This window comes from Ascaphus truei, chromosome 1, assembly GCF_040206685.1.
Source record: "Ascaphus truei isolate aAscTru1 chromosome 1, aAscTru1.hap1, whole genome shotgun sequence".
NCBI lineage: Eukaryota > Metazoa > Chordata > Amphibia > Anura > Ascaphidae > Ascaphus > Ascaphus truei.
The window spans coordinates 69962298-69986288 of record NC_134483.1 but is presented as its reverse complement, the minus strand read 5'-3'; the positions used below and the strand labels follow the sequence as shown (position 1 = coordinate 69986288).

Below are 23991 nucleotides of genomic sequence, written 5' to 3'. Positions count from 1 at the left end.
TCCCCTCCTCATACCTTTCCCTCAGCTCCTCATATCTCCCCCTCATACCTTTCCCTCAGCTCCTCATATCTCCCCCTCCTCATACCTTTCCCTCAGCTCCTCATATCTCCCCCTCCTCATACCTTCCCCTCAGCTCCTCATATCTCCCCCTCCTCATACCTTTCCCTCAGCTCCTCATATCTCCCCCTCCTCATACCTTCCCCTCCTCATACCTTCCCCTCAGCTCCTCATATCTCCCCCTCCTCATACCTTTCCCTCAGCTACTCATATCTCCCCCTCCTCATACCTTCCCCTCCTCATACCTTTCCCTCAGCTCCTCGTATCTCCCCCTCCTCATACCTTCCCCTCAGCTCCTCATATCTCCCCCTCCTCATACCTTTCCCTCAGCTCCTCATATCTCCCCCTCCTCATACCTTCCCCTCAGCTCCTCATATCTCCCCCTCCTCATACCTTTCCCTCAGCTACTCATATCTCCCCCTCCTCATACCTTCCCCTCCTCATACCTTTCCCGCAGCTCCTCATATCTCCCCCTCATACCTTTCCCTCAGCTCCTCATATCTCCCCCTCCTCATACCTTTCCCTCAGCTCCTCATATCTCCCCCTCCTCATACCTTCCCCTCAGCTCCTCATATCTCCCCCTGCCCATACCTTCCCCTCAGCTCCTCATATCTCCCCCTCCTCATACCGTCCCCATCCCTCCTCATACCTTCCCCATCCCTCCCACTCCCCTCCTCATACCTTCCCCTCAGCTCCTCATATCTCCCCCTCCTCATACCTTCCCCTCAGCTCCTCATATCTCCCCCTCCTCATACCTTCCCCTCAGCTCCTCATATCTCCCCCTCCTCATACCTTTCCCTCAGCTCCTCATATTTCCCCCTCCTCATACCTTCCCCTCAGCTACTCATATCTCCCCGTCCTCATACCTTTCCCTTAGCTCCTCATATCTCCCCCTCCTCATACCTTCCCCTCAGCTCCTCATATCTCCCCCTCCTCATACCTTCCCTTCAGCTCCTCATATCTCCCCCTCCTCATACCTTCCCCTCAGCTACTCATATCTCCCCCTCCTCATACCTTCCCCTCAGTTCCTCATATCTCCCCCTCCTAATACCTTCCCCTCAGCTCCTCATATCTCCCCCTCCTCATACCTTCCCCTCAGCTCCTCATATCTCCCCCTCCTACCTTTCCCTCAGCTCCTCATATCTCCACCTCCTCATACCTTTCCCTCAGCTCCTCATATCTCCCCCTCCTCATACCTTCCCCTCAGCTCCTCATATCTCCCCCTCCTCATACCTTCCCCTCAGCTCCTCATACCTTCCCCTCAGCTCCTCATACCTTCCCCTCAGCTCCTCATATCTCCCCCACAGCTCCTCATATCTCCCCGTCCTCATACCTTCCCCTCAGCTCCTCATATCTCCCCCTCATACCTTTCCCTCAGCTCCTCATATCTCCCCCTCCTCATACCTTCCCCTCAGCTCCTCATGTCTCCCCCTCCTCATACATTCCCCTCAGCTCCTCATATCTTCCCCTCCTCATACCTTCCCCTCCTCATACCTTTCCCTCAGCTCCTCATATCTCCCCCTCCTCATACCTTCCCCTCAGCTCCTCATATCTCCCCCTCCCCATACCTTACCCTCAGCTCCTCATATCTCCCCCTCCTCATACCATCCCCATCCCTCCTCATACCTTCCCCATCCCTCCCACTCCCCTCCTCATACCTTTCCCTCAGCTCCTCATACCTTCCCCTCAGCTCCTCATATCTCCCCCTCCTCATACCTTCCCCTCAGCTCCTCATATCTCCAACTCCTCATACCTTCCCCTCAGCTCCTCATATCTCCCCCTCCTCATACCTTTCCCTCAGCTCCTCATATTTCCCCCTCCTCATACCTTCCCCTCAGCTACTCATATCTCCCCCTCCTCATACCTTCCCCTCAGCTCCTCATATCTCCCCCTCCTCATACCTTTCCCTCAGCTCCTCATATCTCCCCCTCCTCATACCTTCCCCTCCTCATACCTTCCCCTCAGCTCCTCATATCTCCCCCTCCTCATACCTTTCCCTCAGCTACTCATATCTCCCCCTCCTCATACCTTCCCCTCCTCATACCTTTCCCTCAGCTCCTCGTATCTCCCCCTCCTCATACCTTCCCCTCAGCTCCTCATATCTCCCCCTCCTCATACCTTTCCCTCAGCTCCTCATATCTCCCCCTCCTCATACCTTCCCCTCAGCTCCTCATATCTCCCCCTCCTCATACCTTTCCCTCAGCTCCTCATATCTCCCCCTCCTCATACCTTCCCCTCCTACCTTTCCCTCAGCTCCTCATATCTCCCCCTCCTCATACCTTCCCCTCAGCTCCTCATATCTCCCCCTCCTCATACCTTCCCCTCAGCTCCTCATATCTCCCCCTCCTCATACCTTTCCCTCAGCTACTCATATCTCCCCCTCCTCATACCTTCCCCTCCTCATACCTTTCCCTCAGCTCCTCATATCTCCCCCTCATACCTTTCCCTCAGCTCCTCATATCTCCCCCTCCTCATACCTTTCCCTCAGCTCCTCATATCTCCCCCTCCTCATACCTTCCCCTCAGCTCCTCATATCTCCCCCTCCTCATACCTTTCCCTCAGCTCCTCATATCTCCCCCTCCTCATACCTTCCCCTCCTCATACCTTCCCCTCAGCTCCTCATATCTCCCCCTCCTCATACCTTTCCCTCAGCTACTCATATCTCCCCCTCCTCATACCTTCCCCTCCTCATACCTTTCCCTCAGCTCCTCGTATCTCCCCCTCCTCATACCTTCCCCTCAGCTCCTCATATCTCCCCCTCCTCATACCTTTCCCTCAGCTCCTCATATCTCCCCCTCCTCATACCTTCCCCTCAGCTCCTCATATCTCCCCCTCCTCATACCTTTCCCTCAGCTACTCATATCTCCCCCTCCTCATACCTTCCCCTCCTCATACCTTTCCCGCAGCTCCTCATATCTCCCCCTCATACCTTTCCCTCAGCTCCTCATATCTCCCCCTCCTCATACCTTTCCCTCAGCTCCTCATATCTCCCCCTCCTCATACCTTCCCCTCAGCTCCTCATATCTCCCCCTGCCCATACCTTCCCCTCAGCTCCTCATATCTCCCCCTCCTCATACCGTCCCCATCCCTCCTCATACCTTCCCCATCCCTCCCACTCCCCTCCTCATACCTTCCCCTCAGCTCCTCATATCTCCCCCTCCTCATACCTTCCCCTCAGCTCCTCATATCTCCCCCTCCTCATACCTTCCCCTCAGCTCCTCATATCTCCCCCTCCTCATACCTTTCCCTCAGCTCCTCATATTTCCCCCTCCTCATACCTTCCCCTCAGCTACTCATATCTCCCCGTCCTCATACCTTTCCCTTAGCTCCTCATATCTCCCCCTCCTCATACCTTCCCCTCAGCTCCTCATATCTCCCCCTCCTCATACCTTCCCTTCAGCTCCTCATATCTCCCCCTCCTCATACCTTCCCCTCAGCTACTCATATCTCCCCCTCCTCATACCTTCCCCTCAGTTCCTCATATCTCCCCCTCCTAATACCTTCCCCTCAGCTCCTCATATCTCCCCCTCCTCATACCTTCCCCTCAGCTCCTCATATCTCCCCCTCCTACCTTTCCCTCAGCTCCTCATATCTCCACCTCCTCATACCTTTCCCTCAGCTCCTCATATCTCCCCCTCCTCATACCTTCCCCTCAGCTCCTCATATCTCCCCCTCCTCATACCTTCCCCTCAGCTCCTCATACCTTCCCCTCAGCTCCTCATACCTTCCCCTCAGCTCCTCATATCTCCCCCACAGCTCCTCATATCTCCCCGTCCTCATACCTTCCCCTCAGCTCCTCATATCTCCCCCTCATACCTTTCCCTCAGCTTCTCATATCTCCCCCCCTCATACCTTCCCCTCAGCTCCTCATACCTTCCCCCCACCTCCTCATATCTCCCCCTCCTCATACCTTCCCGTCAGCTCCTCATATCTCCCCCTCCTCATACCTTCCCCTCAGCTCCTCATATCTCCCCCTCCTCATACCTTCCCCTCAGCTCCTCATATCTCCCCCTCCTCATACCTTCCCCTCAGCTCCTCATATCTCCCCTACAGCTCCTCATATCTCCCCGTCCTCATACCTTCCCCTCAGCTCCTCATATCTCCCCCTCATACCTTTCCCTCAGCTCCTCATATCTCCCCCCCATACCTTCCCCTCAGCTCCTCATACCTTCCCCCCAGCTCCTCATATCTCCCCCTCCTACCTTCCCCACAGGTCCTCATATCTTCCCCCCAGCTCTTCATATCTCCCTCATACCTTCCCCCCAGCTCCTCATATCTCCCCCTCCTCATACCTTTCCCCTCCTCATACCTTCCCCTCAGCTCCTCATATCTCCCCCTTCTCATACCTTCCCCCAGCTCCTCATATCTCCCCCCTCCTCATACCTTCCCCTCAGCTCCTCATATCTCCCCCTCATACCTTCCCCTCAGCTCCTCCTATGACACACACAGACAGACAGGAGACACACACAGACAGGAGACACACACACACAGACAGCACGCGCACACACAGCACACGCGCGCGCACACACACTCTACCTCTCTCACTGAGAAGCAGCTCACTCCATCCGGCCCGGTACTAAGCCCAGCCCCCGAGATCCTCTGACCTCCAACCAATACCCTGCTTCTACTCTCTAAGCCTAGCCCCCACCCCCCGGCATTCTAACATGAAAAAATACTACCCGGCTGCCGCATCCTCCTCCTCGGCACCGCTGCTCGATCCCCCCGCGCACCGGCACCAACTCCCCCGCGCACCAAGGAGAAAAACCGGGACATTCCCGGGACGGACGGGCAACCGGGACAGCCCAGCAAAAACGGGACTGTCCCGGCAAAAACGGGACGAATGGTCACCCTATCAATGAGTACGATGGCACTTTATCATTTCGGCGTGAAACGCGTTAGAGGACCTCCTTTGTAGCATCTGCTACTATGCACTTTCAATAAAGCATTTTTATTTTTGTAATCAGCCTCCAGCCCTATCTTTACAGCAGTGCACCACCATTTTTCTTCATCCTACTTTCTATTCACTGGACGGATGCATGCGATCTTCAGGAGCAGCAGGGACACATCACTGTGAGTTTCATCATGATTATTTCCTAGGATTGGACATTTATGTCATTGTGATCATATGGGTATCTGCAGGGCTCCATCCGTTGGGTGAGTAGACTACCCCTCTTTATGGTGTTTGCACTGGGAGTTCTTTTATTTATGGGCTTCCCCCTGCATTCATTTTGAGGGCTGTCTCTTATATACTTGTCCTTTTTAGGCTTTTATTGTGAGCTATATACCCTGTCACTAGTTCCATACTGCTCATTTACAGTGCCCTGGACTCCTTAGCTATATTGCTACTACTTATACTTGGATGTTGGAAGCACCATTTAGAGATTCATTTCTCATTCTTTGCTGCTATCAATGAGTACCCTTTTGAATTGTGTGGGATTATTGCACATATCCCTTCTTGCAGCCAGGTGATTGCACAAGCAGCATGTTAAGTCACAATGCGGCTCTGCGCACAGCACGTGACTGCACCTTCTCTCCAGACGGGCCGCCCCCTCACACACAGGGCCGGGTGTGGGACTGGCCTCCTCACACACACAGGGCCGGACGTGGGACTGGCCCCCTCACACACAGGGCCGGACGTGGGACTGGCCCCCTCACACACAGGGCCGGACGTGGGACTGGCCCCCTCACACACAGGGCCGGACGTGGGACTGGCCTCCTCACACACACAGGGCTGGGCGTGAAACTGGCCTCACACACACAGGGCCGGGCGTGGGACTGGCCCCCTCACACACACAAGGCCGGGTGTGGAACTGGCCTCCTCACACACACATGGCTGGGCGTGGAACTGGCCTCCTCACACACACAGGGCTGGGCGTGGAACTGGCCTCCTCACACACACAGGGCTGGGCGTGGAACTGGCCTCACACACACAGGGCCGGGCGTGGGACTGGCCCCCTCACACACACAAGGCCGGGTATGGGACTGGCCTCCTCACACACACAAGGCCGGGTGTGGGACTGGCCTCCTCACACACACAGGGCCGGGCATGGAACTTGCCCCCTCACACACACAGGGCCGGGCGTGGAACTGGCCCCCTCACACACACACAGGGCCGGGCGTGGAACTGGCCCCTTCACACACATACACAGGGCCGGGCGTGGAACTGGCCCCCTCACACACACAAGGCCGGGCGTGGGACTGGCCCCCTCACACACACACACAGGGCCGGGCGTGGAACTGGCCCCCTCACACACACAAGGCCGGGTGTGGGACTGGCCCCCTCACACACACACAAGGCCGGGTGTGGAACTGGCCCCCTCACACACACACACAGGGCCGGGCGTGGAACTGGCCCCCTCACACACACACAGGGCCGGGCGTGGAACTGGCCCCCTCACACACACACACACACACAGGGCCGGGCGTGGAACTGGTCCCCTCACACACACACACATACAGGGCCGGGCGTGGAACTGGCCCACACACACACACACACACACACACACACACACACACACACACAGGGCCGGGCGTGGGACTGGCCCCCTCACACACACACACACAGGGCCGGGCGTGGAACTGGCCCCCTCACACACAGGGCCGGGCGTGGAACTGGCCCCCCTCACACACACACACACAGGGCCGGGTGTGGGACTGGCCCACACACACACACACACACAGGGCCGGGTGTGGGACTGGCCCACACACACGGCCGGGCGTGGGACTGGCCCACGCACACACAGGGCCGGGCGTGGGACTGGCCCCCTCACACACACACATACAGGGCCAGGCGTGGAACTGGCCCCCTCACACACAGGGCCAGGCATGGAACTGGCCACCTAACACACCCACAGGGCCGGGCGTGGAACTGGCCCCCTCACACACACAGGGCCGGGCGTGGGACTGGCCCCCTCACACACACAGGGCCGGGCGTGGAACTGGCCCCCTCACACACACAGGGCCGGTCGTGGGACTGGCCCCCTCACACACACAGGGCCGGGCGTGGAACTGGCCTCCTCACACACAGGGCTGGGCGTGGAACTGGCCCCCTCACACACACACACACACACACACAGGGCCGGGCGTGGAACTGGTCCCCTCACACACACACATACAGGGCCGGGCGTGGAACTGGCCCACACACACACACACACACACACACAGGGCCGGGCGTGGAACTGGCCCCCTCACACACAGGGCCGGGCGTGGAACTGGCCCCCCTCACACACACACACACAGGGCCGGGTGTGGGACTGGCCCACACACACACACACACACAGGGCCGGGTGTGGGACTGGCCCACACACACACACACACACGGCCGGGCGTGGGACTGGCCCCCTCACACACGCACATACAGGGCCGGGCGTGGGACTGGCCCCCTCACACACACACATACAGGGCCAGGCGTGGAACTGGCCCCCTCACACACAGGGCCAGGCATGGAACTGGCCACCTAACACACCCACAGGGCCGGGCGTGGAACTGGCCCCCTCACACACACAGGGCCGGGCGTGGGACTGGCCCCCTCACACACAGGGCCGGGCGTGGAACTGGCCCCTTCACACACACAAGGCCGGGTGTGGGACTGGCCCCCTCACACACACAAGGCCGGGTGTGGAACTGGCCCCCTCACACACACACACAGGGCCGGGCGTGGAACTGGCCCCCTCACACACACAAGGCCGGGCGTGGAACTTGCCCCCTCACACACACACAGGGCCGGGCGTGGAACTGGCCCCCTCACACACACACACACACACACAGGGCCGGGCGTGGAACTGGTCCCCTCACACACACACACATACAGGGCCGGGCGTGGAACTGGCCCACACACACACACACACACACACACACACACACAGGGCCGGGCGTGGAACTGGCCCCCTCACACACACAGGGCCGGGCGTGGAACTGGCCCCCCTCACACACACACACACAGGGCCGGGTGTGGGACTGGCCCACACACACACACACACACACACAGGGCCGGGTGTGGGACTGGCCCACACACACGGCCGGGCGTGGGACTGGCCCCCTCACACACGCACATACAGGGCCGGGCGTGGGACTGGCCCCCTCACACACACACATACAGGGCCAGGCGTGGAACTGGCCCCCTCACACACAGGGCCAGGCATGGAACTGGCCACCTAACACACCCACAGGGCCGGGCGTGGAACTGGCCCCCTCACACACACAGGGCCGGGCGTGGGACTGGCCCCCTCACACACACAGGGCCGGGCGTGGAACTGGCCCCCTCACACACACAGGGCCGGTCGTGGGACTGGCCCCCTCACACACACAGGGCCGGGCGTGGAACTGGCCTCCTCACACACAGGGCTGGGCGTGGAACTGGCCCCCTCACACACAGGGCCAGGCATGGAACTGGCCACCTAACACACCCACAGGGCCGGGCGTGGAACTGGCCCCCTCACACACACAGGGCCGGGCGTGGGACTGGCCCCCTCACACACACAGGGCCGGGCGTGGAACTGGCCCCCTCACACACACAGGGCCGGTCGTGGGACTGGCCCCCTCACACACACAGGGCCGGGCGTGGAACTGGCCTCCTCACACACAGGGCTGGGCGTGGAACTGGCCCCCTCACACACACACACACACACAGGGCCGGGCGTGGAACTGGTCCCCTCACACACACACATACAGGGCCGGGCGTGGAACTGGCCCACACACACACACACACACACACACAGGGCCGGGCGTGGAACTGGCCCCCTCACACACACACACACAGGGCCGGGCGTGGAACTGGCCCCCTCACACACAGGGCCGGGCGTGGAACTGGCCCCCCTCACACACACACACACAGGGCCGGGTGTGGGACTGGCCCACACACACACACACACACACAGGGCCGGGTGTGGGACTGGCCCACACACACACACACACACGGCCGGGCGTGGGACTGGCCCCCTCACACACGCACATACAGGGCCGGGCGTGGGACTGGCCCCCTCACACACACACATACAGGGCCAGGCGTGGAACTGGCCCCCTCACACACAGGGCCAGGCATGGAACTGGCCACCTAACACACCCACAGGGCCGGGCGTGGAACTGGCCCCCTCACACACACAGGGCCGGGCGTGGGACTGGCCCCCTCACACACACAGGGCCGGGCGTGGAACTGGCCCCCTCACACACACAGGGCCGGTCGTGGGACTGGCCCCCTCACACACACAGGGCCGGGCGTGGAACTGGCCTCCTCACACACAGGGCTGGGCGTGGAACTGGCCCCCCTCACACAGACACACACACACAGCGCCGGGTGTGGGACTGGCCCCCTCACACACACACACACACACACACAGGGCTGGGTGTGGGACTAGCCCCCTCACACATGGCCGGGCGTGGAACTGGCCCCCTCACACACACAGGGCTGGGCGTGGAACTGGCCCCCTCACACACATAGGGCCGGGCGTGGAACTGGCCCCCCTCACACAGACACACACACACACACAGGGCCGGGTGTGGGACTGGCCCCCTCACACACACACACAGGGCCGGGCGTGGAACTGGCCCCCTCACACACACACACACAGGGCCAGGCGTGGAACTGGCCCCCTCACACACAGGGCCGGGCGTGGAACTGCCCCCCCTCACACACACACACACAGGGCCGGGCGTGGAACTGGCCCCCTCACACACACACAGGGCCGGGCGTGGAACTGGCCCCCTCACACACAGGGCCGGGCGTGGAACTGCCCACCCTCACACACACACACACACACAGGGCCGGGTGTGGGACTGGCCCACACACACACACACACACACACACACACACACAGGGCCGGGTGTGGGACTGGCCCCCTCACACACCCACAGGGCCGGGCGTGGAACTGGCCCCCTCACACACACAGGGCCGGGCGTGGAACTGGCCCCTTCACACACACACAGGGCCAGGCGTGGAACTGGCCCCCTCACACACAGGGCCGGGCGTGAGACTGGCCCCCACACACACAGGGCCGGGCGTGAGACTGGCCCCCTCACACACACGGCCGGGCGTGGGACTGGCCTCCTCACACACGCACACACACACAGGGCCGGGTGTGGGACTGGCCCCCTCACACATGGCCGGGCGTGGGACTGGCCCCCTCACACACACAGGGCCGGGCGTGGAACTGGCCCCCTCACACACACCGGGCCGGGCGTGGGACTGGCCCCCTCACACACACAGGGCCGGGCGTGGGACTGGCCCCCTCACACACACACAGGGCCGGGCGTGAGACTGGCCCCCTCACACACACGGCCGGGCGTGGGACTGGCCCCCTCACACACACACATACAGGGCCGGGCGTGGAACTGGCCCCCTCACACACACAAGGCCGGGTGTGGGACTGGCCCCCTCACACACACAAGGCCGGGTGTGGAACTGGCCCCCTCACACACACACACAGGGCCGGGCGTGGAACTGGCCCCCTCACACACACAAGGCCGGGCGTGGAACTTGCCCCCTCACACACACACAGGGCCGGGCGTGAGACTGGCCCCCACACACACAGGGCCGGGCGTGAGACTGGCCCCCACACACACAGGGCCGGGCGTGAGACTGGCCCCCTCACACACACGGCCGGGCGTGGGACTGGCCTCCTCACACACACACACACACAGGGCCGGGCGTGGAACTGGCCCCCTCACACACACAAGGCCGGGCGTGGAACTTGCCCCCTCACACACACACAGGGCCGGGCGTGAGACTGGCCCCCACACACACAGGGCCGGGCGTGAGACTGGCCCCCTCACACACACAAGGCCGGGTGTGGGACTGGCCCCCTCACACACACAAGGCCGGGTGTGGAACTGGCCCCCTCACACACACACACAGGGCCGGGCGTGGAACTGGCCCCCTCACACACACAAGGCCGGGCGTGGAACTTGCCCCCTCACACACACACAGGGCCGGGCGTGAGACTGGCCCCCACACACACAGGGCCGGGCGTGAGACTGGCCCCCACACACACAGGGCCGGGCGTGAGACTGGCCCCCTCACACACACGGCCGGGCGTGGGACTGGCCTCCTCACACACACACACACACAGGGCCGGGCGTGGAACTGGCCCCCTCACACACACAAGGCCGGGCGTGGAACTTGCCCCCTCACACACACACAGGGCCGGGCGTGGAACTGGCCCCCTCACACACACACACACACACACAGGGCCGGGCGTGGAACTGGTCCCCTCACACACACACACATACAGGGCCGGGCGTGGAACTGGCCCACACACACACACACACACACACACACACAGGGCCGGGCGTGGAACTGGCCCCCTCACACACACAGGGCCGGGCGTGGAACTGGCCCCCTCACACACAGGGCCGGGCGTGGAACTGGCCCCCCTCACACACACACACACAGGGCCGGGTGTGGGACTGGCCCACACACACACACACACACACACAGGGCCGGGTGTGGGACTGGCCCACACACACGGCCGGGCGTGGGACTGGCCCCCTCACACACGCACATACAGGGCCGGGCGTGGGACTGGCCCCCTCACACACACACATACAGGGCCAGGCGTGGAACTGGCCCCCTCACACACAGGGCCAGGCATGGAACTGGCCACCTAACACACCCACAGGGCCGGGCGTGGAACTGGCCCCCTCACACACACAGGGCCGGGCGTGGGACTGGCCCCCTCACACACACAGGGCCGGGCGTGGAACTGGCCCCCTCACACACACAGGGCCGGTCGTGGGACTGGCCCCCTCACACACACAGGGCCGGGCGTGGAACTGGCCTCCTCACACACAGGGCTGGGCGTGGAACTGGCCCCCTCACACACACACACACACACAGGGCCGGGCGTGGAACTGGTCCCCTCACACACACACATACAGGGCCGGGCGTGGAACTGGCCCACACACACACACACACACACACACACACAGGGCCGGGCGTGGAACTGGCCCCCTCACACACACACACACAGGGCCGGGCGTGGAACTGGCCCCCTCACACACAGGGCCGGGCGTGGAACTGGCCCCCCTCACACACACACACACAGGGCCGGGTGTGGGACTGGCCCACACACACACACACACACAGGGCCGGGTGTGGGACTGGCCCACACACACACACACACACGGCCGGGCGTGGGACTGGCCCCCTCACACACGCACATACAGGGCCGGGCGTGGGACTGGCCCCCTCACACACACACATACAGGGCCAGGCGTGGAACTGGCCCCCTCACACACAGGGCCAGGCATGGAACTGGCCACCTAACACACCCACAGGGCCGGGCGTGGAACTGGCCCCCTCACACACACAGGGCCGGGCGTGGGACTGGCCCCCTCACACACACAGGGCCGGGCGTGGAACTGGCCCCCTCACACACACAGGGCCGGTCGTGGGACTGGCCCCCTCACACACACAGGGCCGGGCGTGGAACTGGCCTCCTCACACACAGGGCTGGGCGTGGAACTGGCCCCCCTCACACAGACACACACACACAGCGCCGGGTGTGGGACTGGCCCCCTCACACACACACACACACACACACACACACACACAGGGCTGGGTGTGGGACTAGCCCCCTCACACATGGCCGGGCGTGGAACTGGCCCCCTCACACACACAGGGCTGGGCGTGGAACTGGCCCCCTCACACACATAGGGCCGGGCGTGGAACTGGCCCCCCTCACACAGACACACACACACACACAGGGCCGGGTGTGGGACTGGCCCCCTCACACACACACACAGGGCCGGGCGTGGAACTGGCCCCCTCACACACACACACAGGGCCAGGCGTGGAACTGGCCCCCTCACACACAGGGCCGGGCGTGGAACTGCCCCCCCTCACACACACACACACAGGGCCGGGCGTGGAACTGGCCCCCTCACACACACACAGGGCCGGGCGTGGAACTGGCCCCCTCACACACAGGGCCGGGCGTGGAACTGCCCACCCTCACACACACACACACACACAGGGCCGGGTGTGGGACTGGCCCACACACACACACACACACACACAGGGCCGGGTGTGGGACTGGCCCCCTCACACACCCACAGGGCCGGGCGTGGAACTGGCCCCCTCACACACACAGGGCCGGGCGTGGAACTGGCCCCCTCACACACACACAGGGCCAGGCGTGGAACTGGCCCCCTCACACACAGGGCCGGGCGTGAGACTGGCCCCCACACACACAGGGCCGGGCGTGAGACTGGCCCCCACACACACAGGGCCGGGCGTGAGACTGGCCCCCTCACACACACGGCCGGGCGTGGGACTGGCCTCCTCACACACGCACACACACACAGGGCCGGGTGTGGGACTGGCCCCCTCACACATGGCCGGGCGTGGGACTGGCCCCCTCACACACACAGGGCCGGGCGTGGAACTGGCCCCCTCACACACACCGGGCCGGGCGTGGGACTGGCCCCCTCACACACACAGGGCCGGGCGTGGGACTGGCCCCCTCACACACACACAGGGCCGGGCGTGAGACTGGCCCCCTCACACACACGGCCGGGCGTGGGACTGGCCCCCTCACACACACACATACAGGGCCGGGCGTGGAACTGGCCCCCTCACACACACAAGGCCGGGTGTGGGACTGGCCCCCTCATACACACAAGGCCGGGTGTGGAACTGGCCCCCTCACACACACACACAGGGCCGGGCGTGGAACTGGCCCCCTCACACACACAAGGCCGGGCGTGGAACTTGCCCCCTCACACACACACAGGGCCGGGCGTGAGACTGGCCCCCACACACACAGGGCCGGGCGTGAGACTGGCCCCCACACACACACGGCCGGGCGTGGGACTGGCCTCCTCACACACACACACACACAGGGCCGGGCGTGGAACTGGCCCCCTCACACACACAAGGCCGGGCGTGGAACTTGCCCCCTCACACACACACAGGGCCGGGCGTGAGACTGGCCCCCACACACACAGGGCCGGGCGTGAGACTGGCCCCCACACACACACGGCCGGGCGTGGGACTGGCCTCCTCACACACACACACACACAGGGCCGGGCGTGGAACTGGCCCCCTCACACACACAAGGCCGGGCGTGGAACTTGCCCCCTCACACACACACAGGGCCAGGCGTGGAACTGGCCCCCTCACACACAGGGCCGGGCGTGGAACTGCCCCCCCTCACACACACACACACAGGGCCGGGCGTGGAACTGGCCCCCTCACACACACACAGGGCCGGGCGTGGAACTGGCCCCCTCACACACAGGGCCGGGCGTGGAACTGCCCACCCTCACACACACACACACACACACAGGGCCGGGTGTGGGACTGGCCCACACACACACACACACACACACACACACAGGGCCGGGTGTGGGACTGGCCCCCTCACACACCCACAGGGCCGGGCGTGGAACTGGCCCCCTCACACACACAGGGCCGGGCGTGGAACTGGCCCCCTCACACACACACAGGGCCAGGCGTGGAACTGGCCCCCTCACACACAGGGCCGGGCGTGAGACTGGCCCCCACACACACAGGGCCGGGCGTGAGACTGGCCCCCTCACACACACGGCCGGGCGTGGGACTGGCCTCCTCACACACGCACACACACACAGGGCCGGGTGTGGGACTGGCCCCCTCACACATGGCCGGGCGTGGGACTGGCCCCCTCACACACACAGGGCCGGGCGTGGAACTGGCCCCCTCACACACACCGGGCCGGGCGTGGGACTGGCCCCCTCACACACACAGGGCCGGGCGTGGGACTGGCCCCCTCACACACACACAGGGCCGGGCGTGAGACTGGCCCCCTCACACACACGGCCGGGCGTGGGACTGGCCCCCTCACACACACACATACAGGGCCGGGCGTGGAACTGGCCCCCTCACACACACAAGGCCGGGTGTGGGACTGGCCCCCTCACACACACAAGGCCGGGTGTGGAACTGGCCCCCTCACACACACACACAGGGCCGGGCGTGGAACTGGCCCCCTCACACACACAAGGCCGGGCGTGGAACTTGCCCCCTCACACACACACAGGGCCGGGCGTGAGACTGGCCCCCACACACACAGGGCCGGGCGTGAGACTGGCCCCCACACACACACGGCCGGGCGTGGGACTGGCCTCCTCACACACACACACACACAGGGCCGGGCGTGGAACTGGCCCCCTCACACACACAAGGCCGGGCGTGGAACTTGCCCCCTCACACACACACAGGGCCGGGCGTGAGACTGGCCCCCACACACACAGGGCCGGGCGTGAGACTGGCCCCCACACACACAGGGCCGGGCGTGAGACTGGCCCCCTCACACACACGGCCGGGCGTGGGACTGGCCTCCTCACACACGCACACACACACAGGGCCGGGTGTGGGACTGGCCCCCTCACACATGGCCGGGCGTGGGACTGGCCCCCTCACACACACAGGGCCGGGCGTGGAACTGGCCCCCTCACACACACCGGGCCGGGTGTGGGACTGGCCCCCTCACACACACAGGGCCGGGCGTGGGACTGGCCCCCTCACACACACACAGGGCCGGGCGTGAGACTGGCCCCCTCACACACACGGCCGGGCGTGGGACTGGCCCCCTCACACACACACATACAGGGCCGGGCGTGGAACTGGCCCCCTCACACACACAAGGCCGGGTGTGGGACTGGCCCCCTCACACACACAAGGCCGGGTGTGGAACTGGCCCCCTCACACACACACACAGGGCCGGGCGTGGAACTGGCCCCCTCACACACACAAGGCCGGGCGTGGAACTTGCCCCCTCACACACACACAGGGCCGGGCGTGAGACTGGCCCCCACACACACAGGGCCGGGCGTGAGACTGGCCCCCACACACACAGGGCCGGGCGTGGGACTGGCCCCCTCACACATGGCCGGGCGTGGGACTGGCCCCCTCACACACACAGGGCCGGGCGTGGAACTGGCCCCCTCACACACACCAGGCCGGGCGTGGGACTGGCCCCCTCACACACACAGGGCCGGGCGTGGGACTAGCCCCCTCACACAAACACACACAGGGCCGGGCCTGAGACTGGCCCCCTCACACACACGGCCGGGCGTGGGACTGGCCCCCTCACACACAAACATACAGGGCCGGGCGTGGAACTGGCCCCCTCACACACAGGGCCGGGCGTGGAACTGGCCACCTAACACACCCACAGGGCCGGGCGTGGAACTGGCCCCCTCACACACACAGGGCCGGGCGTGAGACTGGCCCCCACACACACAGGGCCGGGCGTGAGACTGGCCCCCTCACACACACGGCCGGGCGTGGGACTGGCCTCCTCACACACAGGGCCGGGCGTGGGACTGGCCCCCTCACACACACGGCCGGGCGTGGGACTGGCCCCCTCACACACACATACAGGGCCGGGCGTGGAACTGGCCCCCTCACACACAGGGCCAGGCATGGAACTGGCCACCTAACACACCCACAGGGCCGGGCGTGGAACTGGCCCCCTCACACACAGGGCCGGGCGTGGAACTGGCCCCCTCACACACACACATGGCCAGGCGTGAGACTGGCCCCCTCACACACAGGGCCGGGCGTGAGACTGGCACACACACACACACACACACACACACACAGGGCCGGGTGTGGGACTGGCACACACACACACACACACAAGGCTGGGTGTGGGACTGGCCCCCTCACACACACACAGGGCCGGGCGTGGAACTGGCCCCCTCACACACACAGGGCCGGGCGTGGAACTGGCCCCCTCACACACACACACAGGGCCGGGTGTGGGACTGGCCCACACACACACAGGGCCGGGCGTGGAACTGGCCCCCTCACACACACACACACAGGGCCGGGTGTGGGACTGGCCCACACACACACAGGGCCGGGCGTGGAACTGGCCCCCTCACACACAGGGCCGGGCGTGGAACTGGCCCCCCTCACACACACACACACAGGGCCGGGTGTGGGACTGGCCCACACACACACACACACACACACACACACACACAGGGCCGGGTGTGGGACTGGCCCCCTCACACACACACACATACAGGGCCGGGCGTGGAACTCGCCCCCTCACACACAGGGCCGGGCGTGGAACTGGCCCCCCTCACACATACACACACACACAGGGCCGGGTGTGGGACTGGCCCACACACACACACAGGGCCGGGTGTGGGACTGGCCCCCTCACACACACGCACACAGGGCCGGGCGTGGAACTGGCCCCCTCACACACACGCACACAGGGCCGGGCGTGGGACTGGCCCCCTCACACACACAGGGCCGGGCGTGGGACTGGCCCCCTCACACACACAGGGCCGGGCGTGGGACTGGCCCCCTCACACACACAGGGCCGGGCGTGGAACTGGCCCCCTCACACACACAGGGCCGGGCGTGGAACTGGCCCCCTCACACACACAGGGCCGGGCGTGGAACTGGCCCCCCTCACACAGACACACACACACACAGAGCCGGGTGTGGGACTGGCCTCCTCACACACGGGGCCGGGCGTGGAACTGGCCCCCTCACACACAGGGCCGGGCGTGGAACTGGCCCCCCTCACACACACAGGGCCGGGCGTGGAACTGGCCCCCTCACACACACAGGGCCGGGCGTGGAACTGGCCCCCTCACACACACAGGGCCGGGCGTGGAACTGGCCCCCCTCACACAGACACACACACACACACACACACAGAGCCGGGTGTGGGACTGGCCTCCTCACACACAGGGCCGGGCGTGGAACTGGCCCCCTCACACACAGGGCCGGGCGTGAGACTGGCCCAGCCTCCCTGTGCTGTTTGCAGGCGGAGCTTGCCGCTTGTCATCCATGCATCCAGCCCTGCAAACAACACACCGCCAGACTTCCCTGTGCGAGCAGCAGCTGAACAGCACTTACACCGGCTCCCAGGCTCAGTGTCACACCCGGGATCGCCTGCTGACTGCTGCAGTGACCAGCAAGGGGCTGCTGCTTACTGACACCCGTGTTATTATTAAGACGCGCACCCACATTGGGACAGATTGTAACCGTGCACATTTTTTGCTATCCCCCCCAACTCTGGATATGATATATTCTATATATTTTTGTTGTTGCAGTGATCACTTTTGGTAACTGATAATATTTAATCTGTGGGTGTTTGCAACCGATTTGCTCAAGAGGTTTATATGTTCATCCATCAAACGTTGTGTAAAGAAACCCACCTGGCAGGAAGATCGCAATGTTTGACAAGACCAGAATCCCCTTTGTGCTCCTGGATATTGTCTGCCTGGTGCTGGGTATGTAGTTTTGCGTCTTGTGAGCATGCAGCCCTACCCCCCCCCCCCCCCCATGCTTTGTCACACACCTGCACCCAGGCATGTCCCTGTCACCGATGCATACCTAACACACGTGGGACAGGGCTTCTCCACAAACACGAGGTAGCTTTTGCTTTGCATGAACTTGCTTGAAATACTGATCTCTTTGGGTTTAACCTCTTGCAACTTTGCTGCACTGTGGGGAGATGATTGTCCTATTATAATTGTCTGTTAATAACCTGACTCATACATTGTTCTGCTGCCTTGATCAACTCCACAGTGAACCATAACACCGACAATTCAGAGATTTGTTGACACATTGAAGGTTTCAAGATCTAATTTTCTTTGCTTGTATACAATACTTTCATTGGTGCCAAGGGGCAATCCCACAAAACTACTTTCTGTGATGAAAGGGGTAGAATTGAGTCCTCATGTGACATCAAACCATGCTTCACACTTGTGGTTCATATGAATCCGGTCTGATGTGTGTTCAACGACAGCTAGTATTAATAAGTATATTCCTGTAGAGAAAAGAGATATGTGACTAGGGGAATTGCTACAGTAGTATGGGGCTTTGCTGTTGAGTTTGAGGAGGCAGGGTGTTGTGTGGATGGTTTACTGTAAGTGGTCTTAAAGGGAGATGCTCAGGAGGAAGCAGCGTGTTGTGTGAAGGGTGGAAGTGCGCCTACAGGGGGATGCTCAGGAGGAGGCAGGATGTTGTGTGAAGGGTGGAAGTGGTCCTTCAGGAGGAGGCAGGGTGTTGTGTGAAGGGTGGAAGTGCTCCTACAGGGAGATGCTCAGGAGGAGGCAGGGTGTTGTGTGAAGGGTGGAAGTGCTCCTACAGGGAGATGCTCAGGAGGAGGCAGGGTGGAAGTGGTCCTTCAGGGGGATGCTCAGGAGGAGGCAGAGTGTTGTGTGAAGGGTGGAAGTGGTCCTTCAGGAGGAGGCAGGGTGTTGTGTGGGTTGGGGGAAGTGGTCCTTCAGTTTGATGCCCAGAAGGCAGGGTGTTGTGTGGATGGGGTAAAGTAGTCATACAGGGAAGTGGGTGCAGGGTTTAATGCTTTGTACAACAATGCTGGCCTGTTCCAGTTACAGTTCTAGGATGACACTCTAGTAGAGGTTGAATTGAATGACAGGGCAGGGTACCTGCTTTTTGGGTTCACTGCAATGACTTTAAATAGTGCAGATGAATATACACCCTGATGTTGTGCAATAGGCACATGTAGCAATACTGGATGCTCCTCCCTCCATGATGTTGCAGTATGTGTGATAAAGACACTGATCGCACCCACTACCACTACATCTATCCATCTTGTTTCACATTCTCTCTGTGCTTCAATATTTCCTGATAGATAATACTGTTTGTTAATACTGTACTGGAAATATTTTAAATGTCATTAGCAAACATTTCCATACTTAAATTATATTTCTTTGTTTGGTGCATCGCTTGGCATCAAAGACCCTGCAGTATAAAGAGTAGTTGCAGGCTGCGATATCTATTAAGGAACAAACAAAGATGAGTTTCTTTATAGACGAATTTTCAATGCACAGAGATTTTGACCATCAAATGATTTCTCAAGTGTACCGACTTGAGGTTTTGAAAGTTATGTACATTATAATTAAATATATTAATTCATATAATGGTATCCCAACTGCAATGGCGCTACACTTCTGCACGGCTACTCAATTGATGAATAAGGAGTAGCTCAGTGGTAATGTTACTTGAAGCAGGGGAGCCTGGTTCAAATCCCAGTGTCTGCTCACGCTGTGACTTCGGGCAAGCCACATTATATCCCTGTTCCCCAAAACTAGACTGTAGGCTCTTTGCAGACACTAGGAGTTCCTGTCCCACAGTTCCATGTACAGCACTGTGCACATCGCCAGCGCTGTATCAGAAAAGTAAATATCATTATGAAGTACTGCAATATAAAACACTATTGAGTTGAGCAGCATTGGACACATGTAGTACTTGAAACTCCTGCCAGACATGACATCTGCTGACCCTATACAGCCTTCCTTCCCACTACTGCACTTTTGACTTACTCCAAAAACCCACAGAGAGAACCGTGCTGTAAAGAGAGGTTTGTGCGCTTGTGCTGTACGCTTTAGGGCATCAAGTGACTTAGTAGTCATATAAAAGTTTAAAAAAAATAGTTTTGGGGGTAAGTAATATGGTACTGTGTTTGACGGTTAAGGGGTTAAAAATACCCCCCCCCCTGCCCCCACCAAAAAAAAAATGCTTAAATCTCTTGCATTTAACCTGTTTATCCGCTTTGTTGTTAGAAGGTCCAGGGACTCGACGTATTCTGGCAGCAAAGGGGTTAACCTAAACATGTTCTTATGACTGTGGTCCCTTGGTGTGGCTGCCCCTTCATTACAGGGGTGACTGGAAGCAAAGTAGCGAGTGTGGGTAGCCGTGCTGGTCCTTTCTTCCATGTAGTAACAAAGGAGGGAGAGGGAGTAGGTGGCATGATACCTTTTATTTGACCAACAAGTAGTTGGTATGTTACAAGCTTTGCAACCTCTCTGGGTCTTTCATCGGGTATCAGTGGTGGCAGGAAGAGCAGGATGGTCTAAATACATTAGTGTTTTGTTTCTACATTTGAAAGATGGATTGAAACGTAATTATTTGTTGCATGTGTAGAGTTGTCCCTGGCATTTTCCTGGTATTTACCAGTGATGTTTGTCAATGCCAGGAGTGTCCAGTCCTCAAGGGCCACCAACAGGTCAGGGTTTCAGGATATCCCTGCTTCAGCATAGGTGGCTCAGTCTTTGATAAAGCCACCTATGCTGAAGCAGGGGTATTCTAAAACCCTGACGTGTTGGTAGCTCTTGGAGACTGGTGTTGCCCCCCCCCCCTCCTACTTTAAAGTGTCCTCAAACGGGTTGTATCCAGGAATAAATGAGAGAACCTTCCAATGCATTTGGTAAGAATGAAAACCACATACATTTTTCTTTTTACACTTGTCTATTTAAAAAAAAAAAATATTTCTTAAGGTGCCAATGACCTACTTTTAACCCATTTAAATATAGTTCGCCAGTCCTGGGAGGAACCGTCCCTTTAAAGCAGGTAGTTTATAATTACGACCTCTCCTACAAATGAAGTACTGAGCTGAAACATCTGCCTTCTGTACAACACACTACATATTTTCGGCTCACGCTAATAATTGCCACTGCTGACCTCCCCTAATTACTTCCAAACCCTGCAATCCCCAACAGAGAGGCCATGTTGAAGTTTGAGAGTCCAACAGAGGGCAAGTGACACACAGACAATTAACCTGGTAGTCCCTGTGGTAGTACTCTGTATCATTATACAGTATTGTGGGCTTGTTTTCCCATGGTAATGACTTCACTCAAAGCTCCCCTGATCCACAACTGCGGCTTTTTACCATTTTAAGGAGTATTTATTTTTAGTTCATTTTTAAATTATACCAGAAGAAGAAAAAACAGTTTCCTGCCAACAATGCATGGCTTTGCTCTGGCAGTGAAAGGGTTAACATTAAAGCGGCAATCCAAGCGGTACTAAAAAAAATGTTTTTTTATATGCAGCCTTTGATTACCTTTATTGAAAACTGATTACCTAAGCTGCCGATCGATTAGTTCCCCTGTGATCGATCAGCAAAATCCTGCTTCCCAGGGTTCACTTAATGGTCGCCTTTCAGTTTCAATCAACTTTCAGCAGTGTAAGGCCAGGTCCCCGCTGGCTGCTGCAGTGCTCGCTATGGGGCCGGGCCCGCTGCGAGGGGCGGGCGCTGCGCAGCGTGTTTTTCAGGTTGACATTAAAATTGTTATCAGCTCTAGTGACGGAGCGCTAGGCCACACCCCTGGTGGTTCAGCCAATGAGGGCGAACCTGCCGGGTGATGTCATGGCAGCGCCCCCGTCACGCCCCCCATCTTTTCCCCTGCAGCTCACTGCAGACCGGGGACCATAGCGGCACGTGCCTCCAGGCGCGCATGCAGCGCAGGCACTGGGGCCGTAACCTAACTCAGCAGCTACAATGTATTCTTATATTACTAAGGTAACATCTATTGTTACAGTTTGCAGCTCCAACTGCTGGGAATATTGGTAACAAATGATCACAAACAGGAAATTGTTGCAAATATCTTGCACTGCTTGGTAGGTGGGCTAAAACCTGCTAGAAATCAAAGAATGATCAGTATATTAAAACTCCTTAATATGGCATTAAGAGTTGAATAAAAATAATTAAAAAAAACAACAAAAGAAAGGGTAGTAAGCATGATCTACTAACACTACAGAAATTATTTATTATTATTAAAAAAAAATATATATATATATATATATATATATATAATATTGCGTGGATTGCTCGTTTACACAGAATAGGGTACACACAATATGGGGCGGAATAATGAGGGGACTTATACAGAACCTGTACATCATATAGAACTGGAAATAATAATATGCACCAACAAGTCCTTGCGCCTCTGACTCATCTCTGAGTGTGGAACATGATGTGCTATAAGTATTTTTAGAAAGCAAAAATATTTAAGGTAAGCTTTGTTACCTTTTTTTTTTCTACCTGCTATATGGGCCGGTCTCTTTAAGGGGGATTGAATAGAGCAGGAGTGCGCAAATGGGGGGGGGGGGGGAGGACGCCCCGCCGCTCGCTCCTGCAGTACAGCAATCTGTGCTCTAACAGCAGGAGCCAGATCGTAGCGTTTGGGGGCGTGGCGGGGGCATGTAACGAGCGCGTCACAGAGCTGCTTCGCCTCTATTGGCTGAACAAGTTCGCGTCACGCGACTGTAGCCCCAAATTTCAATTTGGGTTGTGCTGACAAAATGTTGCAGTGACAATGCTGCACTTTGCCGCTAGTGGAGTTTTCAGTTTGAAAACTCCCACCGCACAACCCAAATTTGCGACGGACTTGCGCGCACCTCACATCGCCTTCTGTCTGAGCTCAGCCTGACCTTCGGCGGCTTCTGGCGGCACGTCGCTTTGACAACGCAGGGTCAAATGGCAACACAACGTCAGATGATGCCGGAGGAAAAGTAAGAAGGTTGTGGGGGTGCGTGTGACATGGGGGGGGGGGGGGGGGGAGAGCAGGCAGGGGGGCACAAACAAAAAAGTTTGCTCACCCCTGGAATAGAGGTTGGAATATTATTTACTATATACAGTTTGTAGAGGCTATTGAGTAATGTATTCTCCAACTCCCTGTACTCCAACACAACCTGTTTTTCCTCTCTCACCTTTCGTATCTGCAGCAGACATTTTGGATTGGAGCATAGAGTTCTTCACATTTTACACCTGTGTGTGGCGAATCTCTCTTGCTATTGTTAAAATGCAGCGATCCTCTTGACAAACGGATCCAATATTTACAGGTGTGCTGTGCCTGGCACGTGGCAAAGCGAGATGTTGCGGGGCCCTCTGACAGCACAGGATGGTAACAGAGCATAGCAAGAAGGACGTGCTGTGTACAAGCAAAATGGCATTGTTGAGTGATGCAGACATTCACTGAGTACAGTGCACAACAGCCAATAAACAATGACCTTTCCACATCCAGAGAAACATGGCATGGAAAGGACAGACAGCTCATACTTGGCAGCTTGCTTCAATGCTCTCATTATTCTTTTATTTGGAGCCGAAATTCATCCGTTAAGTTTACTTCTAAAAAATGACTCTCTGCCCAGGATCATGTTCAGACTCTTTACTGACCGTC

The 23991-nt window shown here is 59.5% G+C and overlaps 1 protein-coding gene across 4 annotated transcripts in view; it reads left to right on the top strand.

Moving 5' to 3' along the window:
- PLPP1 (phospholipid phosphatase 1) overlaps positions 1–23991 on the top strand; it is a 118202-nt gene that overhangs the window by 11915 nt on the left and 82296 nt on the right. For 3 of the 4 annotated variants that reach the window (XM_075589177.1, XM_075589171.1, XM_075589166.1), the window contains exon 1: positions 17849–18294. The exons of the other annotated variant lie outside the window; for it this stretch is intronic. In XM_075589177.1, the coding sequence (XP_075445292.1) occupies positions 18184–18294 (111 nt within the window). In that variant the 5' untranslated portion in view covers positions 17849–18183. Of the gene's footprint in view, positions 1–17848; positions 18295–23991 lie in introns of those variants that run through there. 4 annotated transcript variants of the gene reach the window in all.